General features: G+C 37.5%; 2 protein-coding genes across 16 annotated transcripts in view; one reads left to right on the forward strand and one right to left on the reverse strand.

Annotated features, from left to right (window-relative positions):
* Positions 1 to 16,697, reverse strand: part of LOC101088611 (olfactory receptor 52L1-like) — a 176,009-nt gene that overhangs the window by 93,175 nt on the left and 66,137 nt on the right. For 12 of the 15 annotated variants that reach the window (XM_045038838.1, XM_045038846.1, XM_045038844.1 and 9 more), the window contains 2 exons: positions 8,531 to 8,580; positions 4,606 to 4,790 (listed from right to left, as the gene is read on the reverse strand). The exons of 2 other annotated variants lie outside the window; for them this stretch is intronic. The gene's annotated coding sequence lies outside the window, so the exon portion shown is untranslated. The remainder of the gene's footprint in view (positions 1 to 4,605; positions 4,791 to 8,530; positions 8,581 to 16,697) is intronic. One more of the 15 variants, XM_045038840.1, reaches the window with a different exon arrangement.
* LOC101098255 (olfactory receptor 688-like) lies at positions 12,196 to 13,161 on the forward strand. Its single transcript, XM_003992951.4, has one exon. The coding sequence runs from the start codon at positions 12,196 to 12,198 to the stop codon at positions 13,159 to 13,161; it is 966 nt and encodes a 321-aa protein (XP_003993000.2).

Below are 16,697 nucleotides of genomic sequence, written 5' to 3' on the forward strand. Positions count from 1 at the left end.
GCGCCTGGGTGGCTTAGTCGGTTAATTGTCTGACTTCAGCTCAGGTCACGATCTCGCGGTCTGTGAGTTTGAGCCCCGCGACGGGCTCTGGGCTGATGGCTCAGAGCCTGGAGCCTGCTTCCGATTCTGTGTCTCCCTCTCTCTCTGCGCTCCCCCGTTCATGCTCTGTCTCTCTCTGTCTCAAAAATAAACGTTAAAAAATTTTTTTAATAAAAAAATAAAATAAATAAAAAGACAGAGAAAAGTTTCATTTTTGTAGCAGAGAATTTCAATAATAATAATAAATTAATGGTTAACATGCTAAGTACTTCTCATAAGCCAGAAAACACACACACAATCTGATTTAATACTCACAATAACCCTGTGAGGTGCATACAGTATTATTCCTAACGTATAGCTAAGGGATCTAGGGCCCTGGAGGTTACAGAGCATGCCCCATCAGCACAATTTTCAAGTGGGGGAGCTGGGATTCTACTCCTTGCAAGTGTGATCGCACAACTTTTGCAGTCTTCTCCCTCTTACTCTTGCTCTGTTCTAGAATTTCTATATGACTCTGAGCAACTTATGAAATCTCCCTCTGCTTCAATTCTTCAAGTTAAAAGTAGTGACAATCAGAGCATTTTGCTGAACTAAGTCACAGCATACCATGCAAAGCAAAAGAGATAATAAAGAAAACAGGCTTTGAAATGTATGCACATGTAAAAACTGATCTAATTATGTGGTAAAACCTTCTTCTAGGAAAGAAAGAAAGAAAATTGTCCTAGAAAATACCTTAGAAAAGTAGCTCCAAATAACCAATTAATTAAATCTAAATGAAATTTTACCAATTGCACATCTAACAAATATGCATACTTTTGAGTACAAGAATGTTGATCCATGTTCATTTTTTACCTTCTCCAAGCCTAGTACAGAACTTTGCACACAATGTACACTTAATACTTGATTCATGATGTGGTTGGTCAGTAGTATAACATGGTCTGCCGAACTATGTATCAAATATACCAGACCATGGTACGAAGAATGACTTCAGAAAGTTTTCATGAGTCCACTTTGGAGAACAAGCTCTCAGAAGACAGCCCAGGACTGAAGCAATACCATGAGCTCATCCCACCAGGGAAGTGACTGCTGGGCAGCAGAGCAGACCTGCAGGAAGTTAATCCATAATGTGGGACCATCCTAAGAGTAATGCTTGGAAACTCACCCAAGAACGGGGACTATAAACTTTCTCCAAAAAGCAGCTATTACTTCACCCTTGATGGACAATGACCACTGATTTAGATTGAGGCAATCCTCCAATAAGAAAAGGTATGGGAGAGACAGTTACAGAATAGGGCTTGAACTTAACCCAACATCCATTGTTTCTAGTCCAAAGGAGCAGGATAATAACAACATCTAACCTTCAAGAGTTTTGTACAGTTTGCAGAACACTTTCCCACAGTGGATCAACTAATTTCATGCAGTCTTCATAGCAGCCTTCTTAGTTAGGAAGCATTACTGCTTTAGTACTGCATTAGTACTTTTTCACAAAGAAATAGGTGCTCAGGTTGAATGATTATACAAGTTCATCAGCTGGTAAATAGCAATATTAGCCATCCTAAAATCTAGTTCTAAACTTTCATTCACGTATATTTTAATTTATTCATTCATTCAAAACACACAGCATGAGTCTATGTGTAGGAGCCCAAAGTGTAGACCACTCTCAACAGCTCTGTGGGGATGTGTCTCTCAGTCCTTTTGAAAATATGTAAACATCTAACATCCAACCTGGAGTTTCAGCAAAAACTCTGACACAACAGAAAGATAAGAGCAGTTAATTATTCTCTCCACTCTATGTGCCATGAGTATAAAAAGGGATGTGCTTTCTGTTTTATCTTTATAAATTCTTCCTCTTTGCTATGTGTGTTATATTTACTCATTTGCTTTGCCTTATATGATTTTAATACCATCACACTATTTTATTTTCGATTGCCTATTGTCTTTTCCAGCACATTTATTTTCACATCTGGTTTATAATTTAATTTGGATCTGTCTTTTCAAAACAACATTAGCTGTGTCTTCATTATTGTACAAATCAAAACCACAATGAGATATCACTTCACACCCACTAGGATGTTATAATTAAAAATACAGATGGTAAGTGTCGGTGAAGTTATGGAGAAAAATACTGCTGGTGGGGATACAAGCTGGTGCAGCCATTTTAGAAAACAGTCTGGCAGCTCTTTGAGTGATTGTACCACATTACCCAGCAATTTTCCTCTTAGGTAAATACCCAACAGAACTGAAAACAGGTACAAAAATTTGTACCTGAAAGTTTATAGCAACATTAGTCATAATAGCCAAAAAATAAAAATAACATAAAGGTACATGAACTGATGAATGCAGTAAAAAAAAAAAAAAGAAAAGAAAAGAAAATGTGGTGTACCCATAGAATGAAAAATTATCCAGCCAGAAAAAGAAAAGAAGTACTGGTATATGCTACAACATGGGTGAACCTTGAAAACATTAGGCTAGATGAAAAAAAGTCAGACAGAAAAAGACACATATTATATGATTCCATTTGTAATAAATATCTAAAATAGGCAAATCTATAGACAGAAAGCAGATAAGTAATTACCATGGACTAAAGGAACAGGAAAATGGGAAACAACTGTTTACAAAAGGGTTTCTTTTGAGAATGGTGAAAATTTCTGTAATTAGAAGTAGTAATTGCAATACAAAAGTATTGTGAATGTACTGGAAGCCACTGAACCATATAGTTTAAACTGGTTTAAATACTGAATCTTAATTTGAATTTCACCTCACCTAAAGACAAACAAAAAAACCTTTCTTCTTACGATGTCTCTCCAGTGCCCTCTACTGCCAAAGTTTGGCATAATTACAGTGGACAAAGGCATATTATTTAAAGAACACTGATCCATTTTCACAGAGCTGGCCAAAAAGAATGGTTTGTAACTTAGTCACAATAAACTGATTAACAGCATAGTTCATACCTTTGACTACTCATCTTCCACATGCACCATTTTACACACGTTTGAACTCCCATACAACAAGAAAACAATTTAATACTTCTATTTTAAAAGATACAACTATTCCACATATAAAGAAGTTCTCACCTTTTCCCTAAAATAACAAGATGCACAATCCCGAGAGTCATTGTATACACTGCTGGATATAATACCATATTCTTCAAATTCAGTCAGAGTCCAATCAAATATTCTGTTACCTAAACACTAAACTGTAAAGTTAACTTCCAATAACTTGTACATTAAAAAGAGAAGGGTTCACATGCAAAAATAAAAGTTTGCATATGAAAAGCAAACAGAAAATATTTAAAGTTACTACAGTTCTAATTACTATAACTGTTCACAGCAACAGTTGTAGCCTCGGCCACAGCAACTTCTTACTCAACACGTCTCCAGAGGCAAAGGAAACAAAAGCAAAAATGGACAATTGCGACCTCATCAAAATAAAAATCTTCTGCACAGCAAAGGAAACAATCAGCAAAACTAAAAGGCAACTGACAGAATGGGAGAAGATATTTACAAATGACATAACAGATATAGGGTTAGTATCCAAAATCTATAAAGAACTTATCAAACTCAACACCCAAAAACAACTAATCCAGTGAAGAAATGGCCAAGAGACATGAATAGACACTTTCCAAAGACATCAGATGACTGACAGACACATGAAAAAATGTTCAACATCACTCCTCATCAGGGAAATACAAATCAAAACCACAATGAGATACCACCTCACACCTGTCAATTGAATGGCTAACATTAACAACTCAGGCAACAACAGATGTTGGTGAGGATGCAGAGAAAGAGGATCTCTTTTGCACTGCTGGTGGGAATGCAAACTGGTAGAGTCACTCTGGGAAACAGTATGGAGGCTCCTCAAAAAACTAAAAATAGAACTACCCTACGACCCAGCAATTGCACTACTAGATATTTATCCACAGGATACAGGTGTGCTGTTTCGAAGCGGCACATGCACCCCAACGTTTATAGCAGCACTATCAACAATAGCCAAAGTATGGAAAGAGCCCAAATGTCCATCAATGGATGAATGAATAAAGAAGATGTGGTATATATATACAATGGAGTATTACTCAGCAAACAAAAAGAATGAAATTTTGCCATTTGCAACTACATGGATGGAACTAGAGGTTGTTACAGTAAGCAAAATTAGTCAGAGAAAGACAAATATCATATGACTTCATTCATATGAGGACTTTAAGACACAGAACAGATAAACACAAGGGAAGGGAAGCAAAAATACAATAAAAACAGGGAGGGGGGGCAAAACACAAGAGATTCTTAAATATGGAAAACAAACAGGGTTACTGGAGGGGTTGTGGCAGGGGGATAGGCTAAATGGGTAAGGGGAATTAAGGAATCTGAATCTACTCCTGAAATCATTGTTGCACTATATGCTAACTTGGATGTTAAATTAATTAATTAATTAATTAATTAATTAAAGATTCTCTCTCTCTCTCTCTCTCTCTCTCTCTCTCTCTGCCCTTCTCCCCCACTTGCTCTCTCTCTTTCTCTCTCTCTTTAGCTCTCTAAAATAAAAAAAATAAAAAATTTAAAAACTCACCTCCTTGTTGGATGCTAGGCCAATTCTAAGTTCACAAAAGGGTTTTGCTAATGAGTCTTAATATGCCCCCTTTGCATTCTCTTTTTCCACGTTCATAGTGTTTCATAATTTTGGATGCCGTACTGAGATTCCTCTTATTATTCTGCCATCAAAGATCCATTCAGGCCACATTGCCAATTCATTGTCTATGATGGAAAATAAGAATAATTCCATCCCATTATACTGTCATTATTATTTAGTTTCTCTGATACTGTGAAGAAACCCACTGAGCAGACTTACCTTCCTTTGGGCAAGTTCATTGGTGAAAATTATCAGACAACAATCTTTCCCAGAGCAACTGATATTCTATTGGTGAAGGTTATTTTAGATATTTGTAGATTTTCTGAAATACCTTGTGATTTCAGTATAGAGATTTAATGCTGTGAAATGCTTATCAATATTGTTCCTTTGAAAATCTACACCATTTCTCGCCATAGCATTTCCCACAAGGTCCTGAACAACACATTGTTATTCCCAAGTCCTTCTTGGTTGTGACATCAAATTTTTTATCAGTATATAAATGTATTGTTAGCAAAGTTAAGAACATAAATAATTGTTGTTCTACCACAACTGTTACTTCTCTTGCTTATTTACAATCAAGAAGCAAAGAAGCAAATTTCCCTAATGTTCTGATAAATCTGTGACTTTCTTTGGCTACAGCTTGACAATAATAATTTATGACTCAGTATATCTTATTAGCAAGCTAAACCTCACTTTGCAACATATTACAAAACCCAAACACAATAATATTCTATTAAACAAAATTGCAGAAATATTAGGTATCTTTGGTTGTAGCAAAAAAAAAAATGAATTTCACACATTGATCAAAATATTGATTCTATTCCAAAACTGGACAGCAACATGCAAAAGAATGAATCTGGACCACCTTTTTACACCATACACAAAAATAAATTCAAATGGTTTAAAAACCTAAATTTGAGACCTGAAACCCTAAAAGTCCTATAAAAGAACACAGGCACTAACTTCTTTGACACAGGTCATAGCAACTTCTTTCTAGATAGATCTCCTGAGGCAAGGAGAAGAAACAAAAGCAAAAATAAACTTTTGAGACTACTCAAAAGATGCTTTCTGCACAGCAAAGGAAACTACCGACAAAACTAAAAGGCAACCAACAGAATGAAAAAAGATATTTTCAAATGAAATATTCAATAAAGGATTAGTAGCCAAAATATATTTTTAAAAAAACTTACAAAACTCAACACCCCCCCCCCAAAAAATCCAATTTTAAAAAGGGCAGATGGCATGAACAGACATTTCTCCAAAGACATACAGATGGCCAACAGACACATGAAAAGATCCTCAACATCAGTCATCATCAGGGAAATACAAATCAAAACTACAATGAAATATCACCTCACTTTGGCTAGAATGGCTAAAATCAAAACACAAGAAACAACAGGTGTTGGTGAGGATGCAGAGACAGGGGAACCCTCTTCAACTGTTGGTAGAAGTGAAAACTGATGCAGCCACTTTGGAAAATAGTATGGAGGTTCCTCAAAAAGTTAAAAATAGAACTACCATACAAGCTATCAATTTCACTACTAGCTATTTATCCAAAGAATATAAGAACACTAATTCAAAGGGATACATACTATGCTTATAGCAGCACTATCAACAATAGCCAAATTATGGAAAGAACCCAAATGTCCACAGACTGATGACCTGATATAGAAGATGTGGTGTATATATATAATATGGAATATTATTCAGCCATAAAAAATGAAATCTTGCCATTTGCAATGACATGGATAGAGCTAGAGAGTATAATGCTAAGCAAAGTAAGTCAGCTGAGAAAGATAAATACCATAGAATTTCACTCATGTGGAATTTAAGAAACAAAAGAAACAACAAAGGGGAAAAATAAGAGAGGGAAGGAGGGTGGGAGAGATAGAGAGAAATCAAGAAACAGACTCTTAATTACTGAGAATAAACTGATAACTACCAGAGTGGGGGGCGGGGGGGGTGTGCTGGGGATTGGTTAAATAGGTAATGGAGATTAAGGAGTGTACTTATCTTGATGAACACAAGGCAATGTATGGAAGTGTTGAATGACTATATTGTACACCTGAAATTAATATAACACTGTATGTTAACTAACTGGAATTAAAATAAAAATCTAAAAAATATATATTGATTCCATTCCATTGCAATTTTACTATGTTTCTAGTAATTTTTGACTATTAGAATCTGACAGTCTTTAAGTAACAAAGAAGTAAATGGGTGTTTCTAAAGCTAATTTACGAAAATTAAGATAAAATTAAAGTTTTATTCAATGATAGTAAATGTAGATAGAATACAGAAAAGAGTAAAATGTCACTGCATATGAACAAAAGCATCACACTTTGAAATTCCTCTAGACTGCTTCTTTATTCACTCTTCTCAATATTCATTCATTTATTTGACAAATATTCATAAAATACCTACTATGTGCCAGGAATTGGTCTAGGTGCTGGGGATAGAGCAATGAACAAAAATTATAAAAAGCATGCTTTGGGGGAGCTTACATTTTAATGTGAAAAAGAAAAGAAAAACAAATGACGTCATAATATGACATGTAACATCGGGCATACAGATCGATAAAATAGAGAATTATAGGGTCAGGGACTGCTATTTTAGGTAAGATGATCAGAGAATGCATCTCTCATTAAGGAACATTTGATCTGAATACAAATTCAATAGCATTCTTTTATCCAACTTAATTAACACTAAAATTTTGATATCATGAAAGACAAGGGAGGCAAGTGGTCTTAGGAAAAGGAACTGATCAACACAGACAAATACCAGGAAGTGTTCAGGTAAGATTACATCTTTTTTTAAATACATATTTTTAAAGTTTATTTATTTTTGAAGGAGAAAGAGAGAGAGAGCATGAGCGGGGGGGGGGGGGGAGGAGAGGGGGGGAGAGAATCCGAAGCAGCCTCCACACTGTCAGTGCAGAGCCCAACACAGAGCTCAATCCCATAAACCATGAGATCATGACCTGAGCCAAAATCAAGAGTCAGATGCTTAACCAACTGAGCCAGTCAGGCACCCCCCAGGTAAGACTACTTCTAAAAAAATCCAATATTTTTGGCAATTGAGATCATTAGAAAGAGCAATGTCTATTTGATGTTGAAACAAAGGTTAAATTGCAGTGAGACAAGAAATCTATAAGAGGCAAGGATAAGAAAGCAACATAAAAGAGGTTACTTCCAATATTTGTGATGCAGGAAATAGATAGAGGCAATGTCTGGAAAAGATATGGAGTAAAGACATATTTTGAGATAGGGAGATTTCAAAACCTTCCCACAATGAGAAGCACTATTCATCAGACAAAACTGAATTACTCTGTGAGGATCCTGGAGTGAAAAGCCATCCATCTGGTGGACTGCCCTGGGACTAGAGTTGAATGGACCCAACATTATGGGACTAACCACTAAGAGTACTTGGGTTGTATTCCCATTGCAATGCCAAAAAAAAAAAAAAAAAAAAAACCCTGGAGGATGCTTGCTATAAAGTAGGGAGGGCCTAAAGAGTACCACACCAGGATCAGGCATCTCACCGATCTAATTTATACAAAAACCACAGACTCCAGGAGTGGCAAGCAACGACAAGAATTTGTTCTGAACAACAAAAGGCTGAACACAGACAGCTGAAGCTCAGAGAGCAGAAGCATCCATAGAAGGCATTGCAGCCTGAGAGCCTCTTCAAAGACCTTCCTGAAGTAGTACATAAACCAGTCAATGACCTGCATCCTGAGAGGTGAGGGGATAGATGTTTTCCAACTTCCTGCAGTTCTATCCTCCTCTCTGAATTTGATTAATAAATATATACCTTATCCTTGCCTTCTATGGCTTTCCATATTTGATTCTTCACCTCTACTCACCTCTACTACCTCCCTTCTCTCAGTCTTCTCACTTTTGTAGAAACCAAGTTCTGTGATTAGGAAACAGCAGAGAAATGAGGCTGAGTTCCAAGACTGTTAGTAAGTCAATGATAAACCAAGGAGTCTAGAATAATAAATTCTATATCTAAGATTCCTAGAACAAAACACTAAACAATCATACTTAATTTACTTAATTTAATCATACTTAATTTACTTAATCATATTTAATTTACTTAACTAATCATACTTAATTTACATTGATCATGAATTTCCAACCATTTCACTGAGATATGAAACAAAGATTAATATATATTTATATTTGTAAAGAGAGAAAATAGCATTGTTTGCAAGTAATTTTTAAGTTATTTGTTGTGCTTCTTTTTTCTTTAAGATTTTTTAAAGTTGATTTATTTATTTTGAGAGATAGACACAGTGTGAGCAGAGAAGGGCAGAGAGACAGGGAGAGAATCCCAAGCAGGCTCAGCACTGTCAATACAGAGCCCAGTATGGGACTCAAACTCACAACCATGAGATCATGACCTGAGCTGAAATCAAGAAGTGGATGTTTAACTGACTGAGCCACCCAGGCACCCCTTCAAGATTTTATTTTTAAGTAATCTCTACACTCAATATGCGGCTTGAATTTACAAACCCGATACCAAGAGTTGCATGCTTTACCACCAAAGTTGCAGACACCCCTGCAAGCAACTTTTTGTTCTACTTAGAAAATCAGAAAAAGAGAATCAGTGGTAAAATTTAAAAATGTATAATAGTTTAGCAAATGATGATACACAAGACAGAAATGACAAAACAAATAAAATTGCAATTTATAAAATAATAAACCCAAAATGTTTAGTTTACCAGCAGCCATTAATTTGTTGAGGTAATAGAAGAAAAAAAACCTCACAAAATGTGTAAAACTAGTACAAGTTTAGCAAACTGAATAAATGCAAAAGGAAATAACAAAGATCAATATAATAACACTAAGAAAGATAAATATTTGTTCAGAATATCTCAAAATACTAATAATCATAAGAACAGTGCAGAAATAAAAAATTTTAATAACCATGTTTTAAAGAGTGAAAGATTTGAAAGATAAACAAAGGCAGAGAGAATCCACATTTGCTGAATGTATGAACTTGATAGTATGTCAACTTTTGGCTTTTCAAAATTAAGCCACAAATTTAACATGATCCCAACCAAAATTGTTATTTTAGAAACCAATGCAGGAATTCTAAGTTTAATCTGGAAAATAAGCACATAAAAAGGCCTTTAAATTTTGAGAATAAATAATAAGGGAATATATTTCTCTTCTGTATTAAATTTATTATAAAACTAAAATTTTTAACTTAGCTTGATATTGGCACAAAATTAATCAGAAAAAAATAAAAACATTTGAGTGCCCAGATACAATTTATACATACAAAACTTTCTATGCAACAAAAGAGGCATAATAATCACTTGTCAAGAGATGTAGAAGCCATTGTTTAATTATGCAAAATCACTTTATTTACATACCTCTCATTAACAGCAAAATTAATTCCATGTAAATAAGTTGCATCACAAAACTAGAAGGGGGGTGCCTGGGTGGCTCAGTCGGTTAAGCGTCAGACTTTGGCTGAGGTCATGATCTCACAGTTTGTGAGTTTGAATCCCACATCGGGCTCTGTGCTGACAGCTCAGAGCCTGGAGTCTGTGGAGCCTGGGGCCTGCTTCGGATTCTGTGTCTCCTTCCATCTCTGCCCCTCCCCCACTTGTGCTCTGTCTCTCTCTGTCTCTCAAAAATAAATAAATGTAAACAAACAAAAAAAACCCCAGAAGGTCAAGCATTAAAAATTAAAAGTCATAGGGAAGTGAATCTTGGTCAAAATTTTGAGTAAGAATGGTTTTCTGTAACTGTGTTTTGATTGAATAATTGAATGTTTTGAGAATTTGATAAAAGCCAAACATCTCAGAATAATGTAAAAGTTTTTCCCACATAAATTTAAAAAATTCACAGATTCCTATAGAGACCACCCATAAATTCTTGTTAAAAGAGGGAGAATCTTATGCAGGCTCTACACTCAGCACGGAGCCTGCAGCAGGGCTGGATTCCATGACCCTAGGGTCATGACCTAGCTGAAATCAAGAGTTGAGGGGAACCTGGGTGGCTCAGTCTGTTGAGTGTCTGACTCCTGGGATCGTGGGATCCAGCCCCACATTGGGCTCCATGCTCAGCATGGAGTCTGCTTAATATTCTCTCTCTCCCTCTGCTCCTTTCCCCTACTCATGCTCTCTTTTTCTCTCTAAAGTAAATTTAAAACTTTTTAAAAAGATTTTCTTTCAATAAAGAAAAATGCTGAAAATTAAATATTCTAAAATGTTAAAAACCATTACCTTTGTTTGTTGGGATTTTGATTTATGATTATTTTTCTCAACTTTTTTTTTGATTTCTAAAAGTGCTATGGCTTTATTTTTTCTTATTTGTCTTTATCAATTTCATGGTACTATATGTTTATTATAATTATAAATGGCACAGCCATTCATTCTTCACACAGGTGGTTAGGGATGGAACCTTGATCTTATACTTAATGCCATCAAACACAGCACAGATACAGATTTGGAAGGGAAATATTGATACCTAAATATTTAACAAGGCAAGGTATTATTCATAAATAAAGGTAAAAAAAAGAAAAAGAATTCTCAGGTATTGTCAGGTATTGAAGGCTTCTGAAACCATAATGCCTGTACACATTTTCATACAAACTCTGAGAGATAGTCCACACGATTCAAGAGTGGACAAAATTGAGAATGAGAGAATGAGGTGGACTGAGTATCGGAAATGAGCTGTGAACTTACCCAAATCAAACAGTCTAAACTGTGTCATAAATGCCTGCTGCTTTAAACCTATACCATACAAAAATCTGGAAGTGGTGGGAAGTATGGCGGTAATTTTGTCTCCTTAGATCTTCTATTAATAAAATTGATGATTTTAAAATATAGCTTTATATATGTCTTTAACATCACTTTCATAATCAGAGGAGGAAACAAGTGATATTCCTACATAGTACTGACCTTTTAGCTATGATTTCATGCCAGAGATTAAAATTTTGCTGAAATTTTCTCACTTATTAGTGTTTTCAATATATAGGACTCTTACCTAGTGAAATCATTCAACCTCTATATCCCTATATGTAAATAACAACCCCTGTCTGGGGAAGATCAAATGACACGATTTTTGTCAAAACTTATTTGTCAACTACAGGCACTGTTTAAAATAAAAACATGGTCAGCATTCTCCCTGTGGCTGCCTGGTCTCCTCCTGAAGATCCCCAACAATGGAGAAAACACCTCTGCCCTCTAACTTTGGGATCTTTATAATGTACTAGTCTTCTGGTTTGTGTCTGTATTCCCTGACGCATGAAAAAATCTATCCAGAATTTCCAGAAAACAAAGCCAGCAAATCTTCACTTTTATTCTGCTAAAATCATTTTCTTAGAATCTATTTTGGCTCTTCCGCTGTTCTATCTATCTATATCTATCTATCTATATGTCTATCTATACAATTTGGGTGTCTATATATATAATATTTATTTTTGAATATTATTCAAAATATTACTTACTACTGCCTATTCTTATTTTCTCTTAATCCATAGGCAGATGCGGAGAAGAAGACATCCCATGATATGGATACCACCCTGAGTATAACCAATAGCTCAAGGCTTCAAGTGTCTGAGTTCATCCTGGTGGGGCTCCCAGGCATTCATGAGTGGCAGCACTGGCTCTCCCTGCCCCTGGCTCTGCTCTACATCTTAGCTCTCATTGCCAACATCCTCATCTTGATCACCATCCAACATGAGCCTTCCCTGCACCAGCCCATGTATCAGCTCCTTGGCATCTTGGCTATCGTGGACATTGGCCTGGCTACCACCATCATGCCCAAGATCCTGGCCATTCTCTGGTTTGATGCCAAGGCCATCAGCCTCCACGAGTGCTTTGCTCAGATCTATGCTATCCATACTTTCATGGGAATGGAGTCAGGCATCTTCCTCTGCATGGCTGTGGATAGATATGTAGCCATTTGCTACCCCCTTCAGTACTCCTCCATAGTCAATGAGGGTTTTGTGATCAAAGCCACCCTGTCCATGGTGCTCAGGAATGGCCTGTTGACCATCCCACTGCCTGTACTGGCTGCCCAGCGACACTACTGCTCCAGAAATGAAATTGACCACTGTCTGTGCTCTAATTTGGGGGTCACTAGTCTGGCCTGTGATGACGTCACTATTAACAGAGTATGCCAGTTGGCCTTGGCATGGGTTACACTTGGGGGTGACATGGGTCTGGTCTTTGCTTCCTATGCTTTGATTGTTCGCTCAGTGCTGAGGCTGAACTCCGCTGAAGCAACATCGAAGGCCCTGAGTACCTGCAGCTCCCATCTCATCCTCATTGTCTTCTTCTACACAGCTGTTATTGTGCTGTCTGTCACCCACCTGGCAGGAAGAAAGGTCCCCTTCATCCCTGTTCTCTTCAACGTGCTGCATAATGTTATGCCCCCAGCCTTTAACCCCATGGTGTATGCCCTCCGGACCCAGGAGCTGAGAGTGGGCTTCCAGAGGGTGCTTGGTTTGGGTGAGAATGTGTCCAGGAAGTGAGCCAACTTTTGATGGCAGAAGTTTACAACTGGTATTACAGAAAGAGCACAGGCTTTGGAGCACAACAGCCCTGGGTTAAAATTCCATGTCTCCCAGTTGCTAGCAATATCGACTCAAATTAACTCACCTGTTTTGTAAAGTGTATACTATGTGCCAGGCACTGTTCTAAGCATTTCTCAAATATTAACTCATAATTGCACAACAACCCTATGAAACACGTACAACTGTCATTTACACATTCTGCAGGTGAGCCAAGAAAGTTGAGACACTTGGCCAAGGTCAAATGGGAAGGACGTTGCAGAGTGAGGTTAGAACCCAAGCATTCAGGCTCCAGAGTCTCTGTTCTTAACCCTTACCCTTTTCTCTCTATTCAACCTTGCTACTAACTTTTAAAAACATAAGTTAAGATGACAATAAAAAGGAATGATCTCCAAGTGAAATTATAAATCTCTTGTCTTTTAATAAAAGAATATTCCATTGAAAAGGTGGCAGCAATTTTCCTGTCCAATAGTAAACACAGCACATTTGAAATCCTCTATAGTCACTCTATAGGATCCCTATCAGTTATAAGAATGTAGGTCAAGTTGGGACACTTGGGTGGCTCAGTCGGTTAAGTGTCTGACTTCAGCTCAGGTCATGATCTTGTGGTCTGTGAATTCAAGCCCCATGTCTGGCTCTGTTCTGACAGCTCAGAGTCTGGAGCCTGCTTCGGATTCTGTGTCTCCCTCTCTCTATTCCCTCCCCTGCTTGTGCTCTGTCTCTCTCTCTCAAAAATGAATAAACATTTAAAAAAAAAAGTTGGCAGCAGGGGTGCCTGGGTGGCTCAGTTGGTTAAGCATCCAACTTCAGCTCAGGTCGTGATCTCGCGGTTTGTGGGTTTGAGCCCCACGTGGGGCTCTGTGCTGACAGCTCAGAGCCTGGAGGCTGCTTCAGATTCTGTTTCCCTCTCTCTCTGCCCCTCCCCTGCTCACGCTCTGTCTCTCTCTTTCTCTCTCTCTCTCTCAAAAATAAACATTTGAAAAATATATAAAATTGGCAGCAATTTTCCTGTCTAATGGAAAATACAGCACATTTTAAATGTTCTAGAAAGAGTCACTCTAGAAAGTGTCACTCTAAAGGACTATGTTAGTTATCTAAGTCAAGTATTTGACAGGAATTATTTTGTCACTTTACAAACTCTTTGACAACTCTTTTTTGTTTATTTGTTTAAGTTTATTTATTATTTTGAGAGAGAGAGAGAGAGGAGAGACAGAGTGAGTGTGTGAGTGGGGGAGGGACAGAGAGAGAGAGAGAGAATCCCTAGCAGGTTCTGTGCTCTCAACACAGGTGGACACAGGGCTCAAACCCATGAACCATGAGATCATGACCTGAGCCAAAATCAAGGGTCAGATGCTCAACCCACTGGGGCACGTGGGTGGTGCCAGTCTTTAACAACTCTTTAACAACTAATTCTTTAACAACTCTTGAGTCAATCTGCATTAAAAACTAAGAGTTTCTTTTTCAACATTCAACATTACTTGAACTTCCCTAACAAACTAAGAAAATCCCAGTGAGGTGCTGCAGTTCATTGGCATATACAGGTCAGCAAAGTTCTCTAAAGTAGAACTGTCCCCATAAGAGAAATGATATGAGTTTGTGGACAGAGAGAGAAGAAAGTTGGTAAAATTATTTTTTATTTATTTTAATGCCAGAATATAGACCAGCAAGGGTGAAATTTTGGCTCCAAACTAACATGTGAATAAGTTTGAGAAAGTCCCCTGACCTAATCATACGGCCATCGTGACAGACTTTGGAAAGAAAAACCTAATTTGTGCCAATAAACTTATAAGTCTCTTCTAGAGTTCCCAGACCCAATTCCAACATAGAGCTGGAGGGGAGGGGTTTCTCTCTCTCTCTCTCTCTCTCTCTCTCTTTCTCTCTCTCTCTCTCTCTCTCTCTCTCTCTCTCTCTCTCTCACACACACACACACACACACACACACACACACACACCACCTAGCAACACACTATAGTGTGTCTGAGAATTCAACTCAATTCTAACACTATCTACTGGGGAATAGCATCAAAGTACCCTCCCCACCCTGCTTCAGATGCCCAGTTGCAATTCCTGACCAACAATACAGACTGGAGTTTCTAAAGACCCCTACTTGAGTTTCAGACACCAGTCACAAGTCCAAGATGTTACCTGTACTTCTGACAGACTGGCTCTACATCAGAGGCTTCCAGGACCTCTTCCCTAAGTTCCATTAATTTGCTAGAGCAGTTCACAAAACTCAGAGAAATATTTTACTTAGTAGACCACCACTTTATTATAAAAAGCTATAAGTAAGAAATAACTAGACAGACAAGATGCAGAGGGCAAGGTATGTGTTAAGGGCATAGAGCTTCCATGCCCGCTCCAGGTGTCTCCATGTGTTCACCAGCTGGGTAGAGATCTGAACCCAGTCCTTTTTTATGGGGATCACACAGTTCCTCCCCCCTCCCCAGAATTTGGGAAATAGGGGTGAGACTGAAAGTTTCAACTCTCTAATCACATGGTTGTTTCTCCAGGCAAACAGCCCCCATCTTTAGATTACTTAAGGGCTTTCCAAAAGTCACCTCATTAACATAACAGAAGACATTTTTATCTCTCTTATCACAGGAAACTCCAAGGATTTTAGAAGCTGTGATACAGGAACCATGGATAAGACCAAATACAAAGGAAAAATATATTTTGGTCATCTGAATAACCAAATATATATTCCTTACAAATCACAAAATCACAAAGCCCAAGACTGAGAAACTTAGTTTTAATAAACTCAAAGAACTGAATCATCTTTCTTTTGAGTTGGATAGGAAGGTCTTTATTATATCTATAGACAAGGCAGAATTGGACCATGAGCTTTTACCTGATTTTAACAGTGAACTTGATGAGGGATAGAAGCATAAAAATGTTCACCTGTAGCCCAAAAGGCTGACCTATAGCCTGCATAGTTCTGATAAGGATTAAATATGTGCTAGTTGCTACATCCTTAAAGGGTCTCATGAGTGCCAACATATCTTACAGACAGTTAGTATCAAACTGAATGATAAGTGAAGTGGGAAACAAAGGTAAACGAAAAGTTAAATTTCCTTACTGCCTACAGCTCATTGACAAGTCCTTGAAACAAGCAGACATTCTTCTAGGAGCTCAGTTGCCTCCATGTTGACACTTTGCTACGGGCAAGCGAGCCTGTCCCCCAGGATCCTACAAGTCTACTTTAACATATAAAAATTCCTTTAGAAGCTTCCTTTATCTCTGTCCCCCCAAGATATATATTGGCAATCATACTCCAAGCATATGGCCCACTGATATATATCTGAAGGGTCTCATGACTGAGTTTCTACTAAACAATAATAAATGACATTTGCATAATACTAGCTAGCCCCCCACAAGGTCTGGCAAACCTTACTTCCAAAATTCCTTAGCGACTTAGGCTATCCCTAACCCCCTCCCAACTTGAAAGTATATAATCAGTTACCAGTCACAACCCCACTGCAGCTCTTTCTGACCACTTT

Source organism: Felis catus, chromosome D1, assembly GCF_018350175.1.
Source record: "Felis catus isolate Fca126 chromosome D1, F.catus_Fca126_mat1.0, whole genome shotgun sequence".
In the NCBI taxonomy this organism is placed as follows: domain Eukaryota; kingdom Metazoa; phylum Chordata; class Mammalia; order Carnivora; family Felidae; genus Felis; species Felis catus.

What these genes read in the sequence shown, in the direction of transcription:
- LOC101098255 (XM_003992951.4), top strand. Translation starts at nt 12,196, where the DNA reads ATGGATACCACCCTGAGTATAACCAATAGCTCAAGGCTTCAAGTGTCT.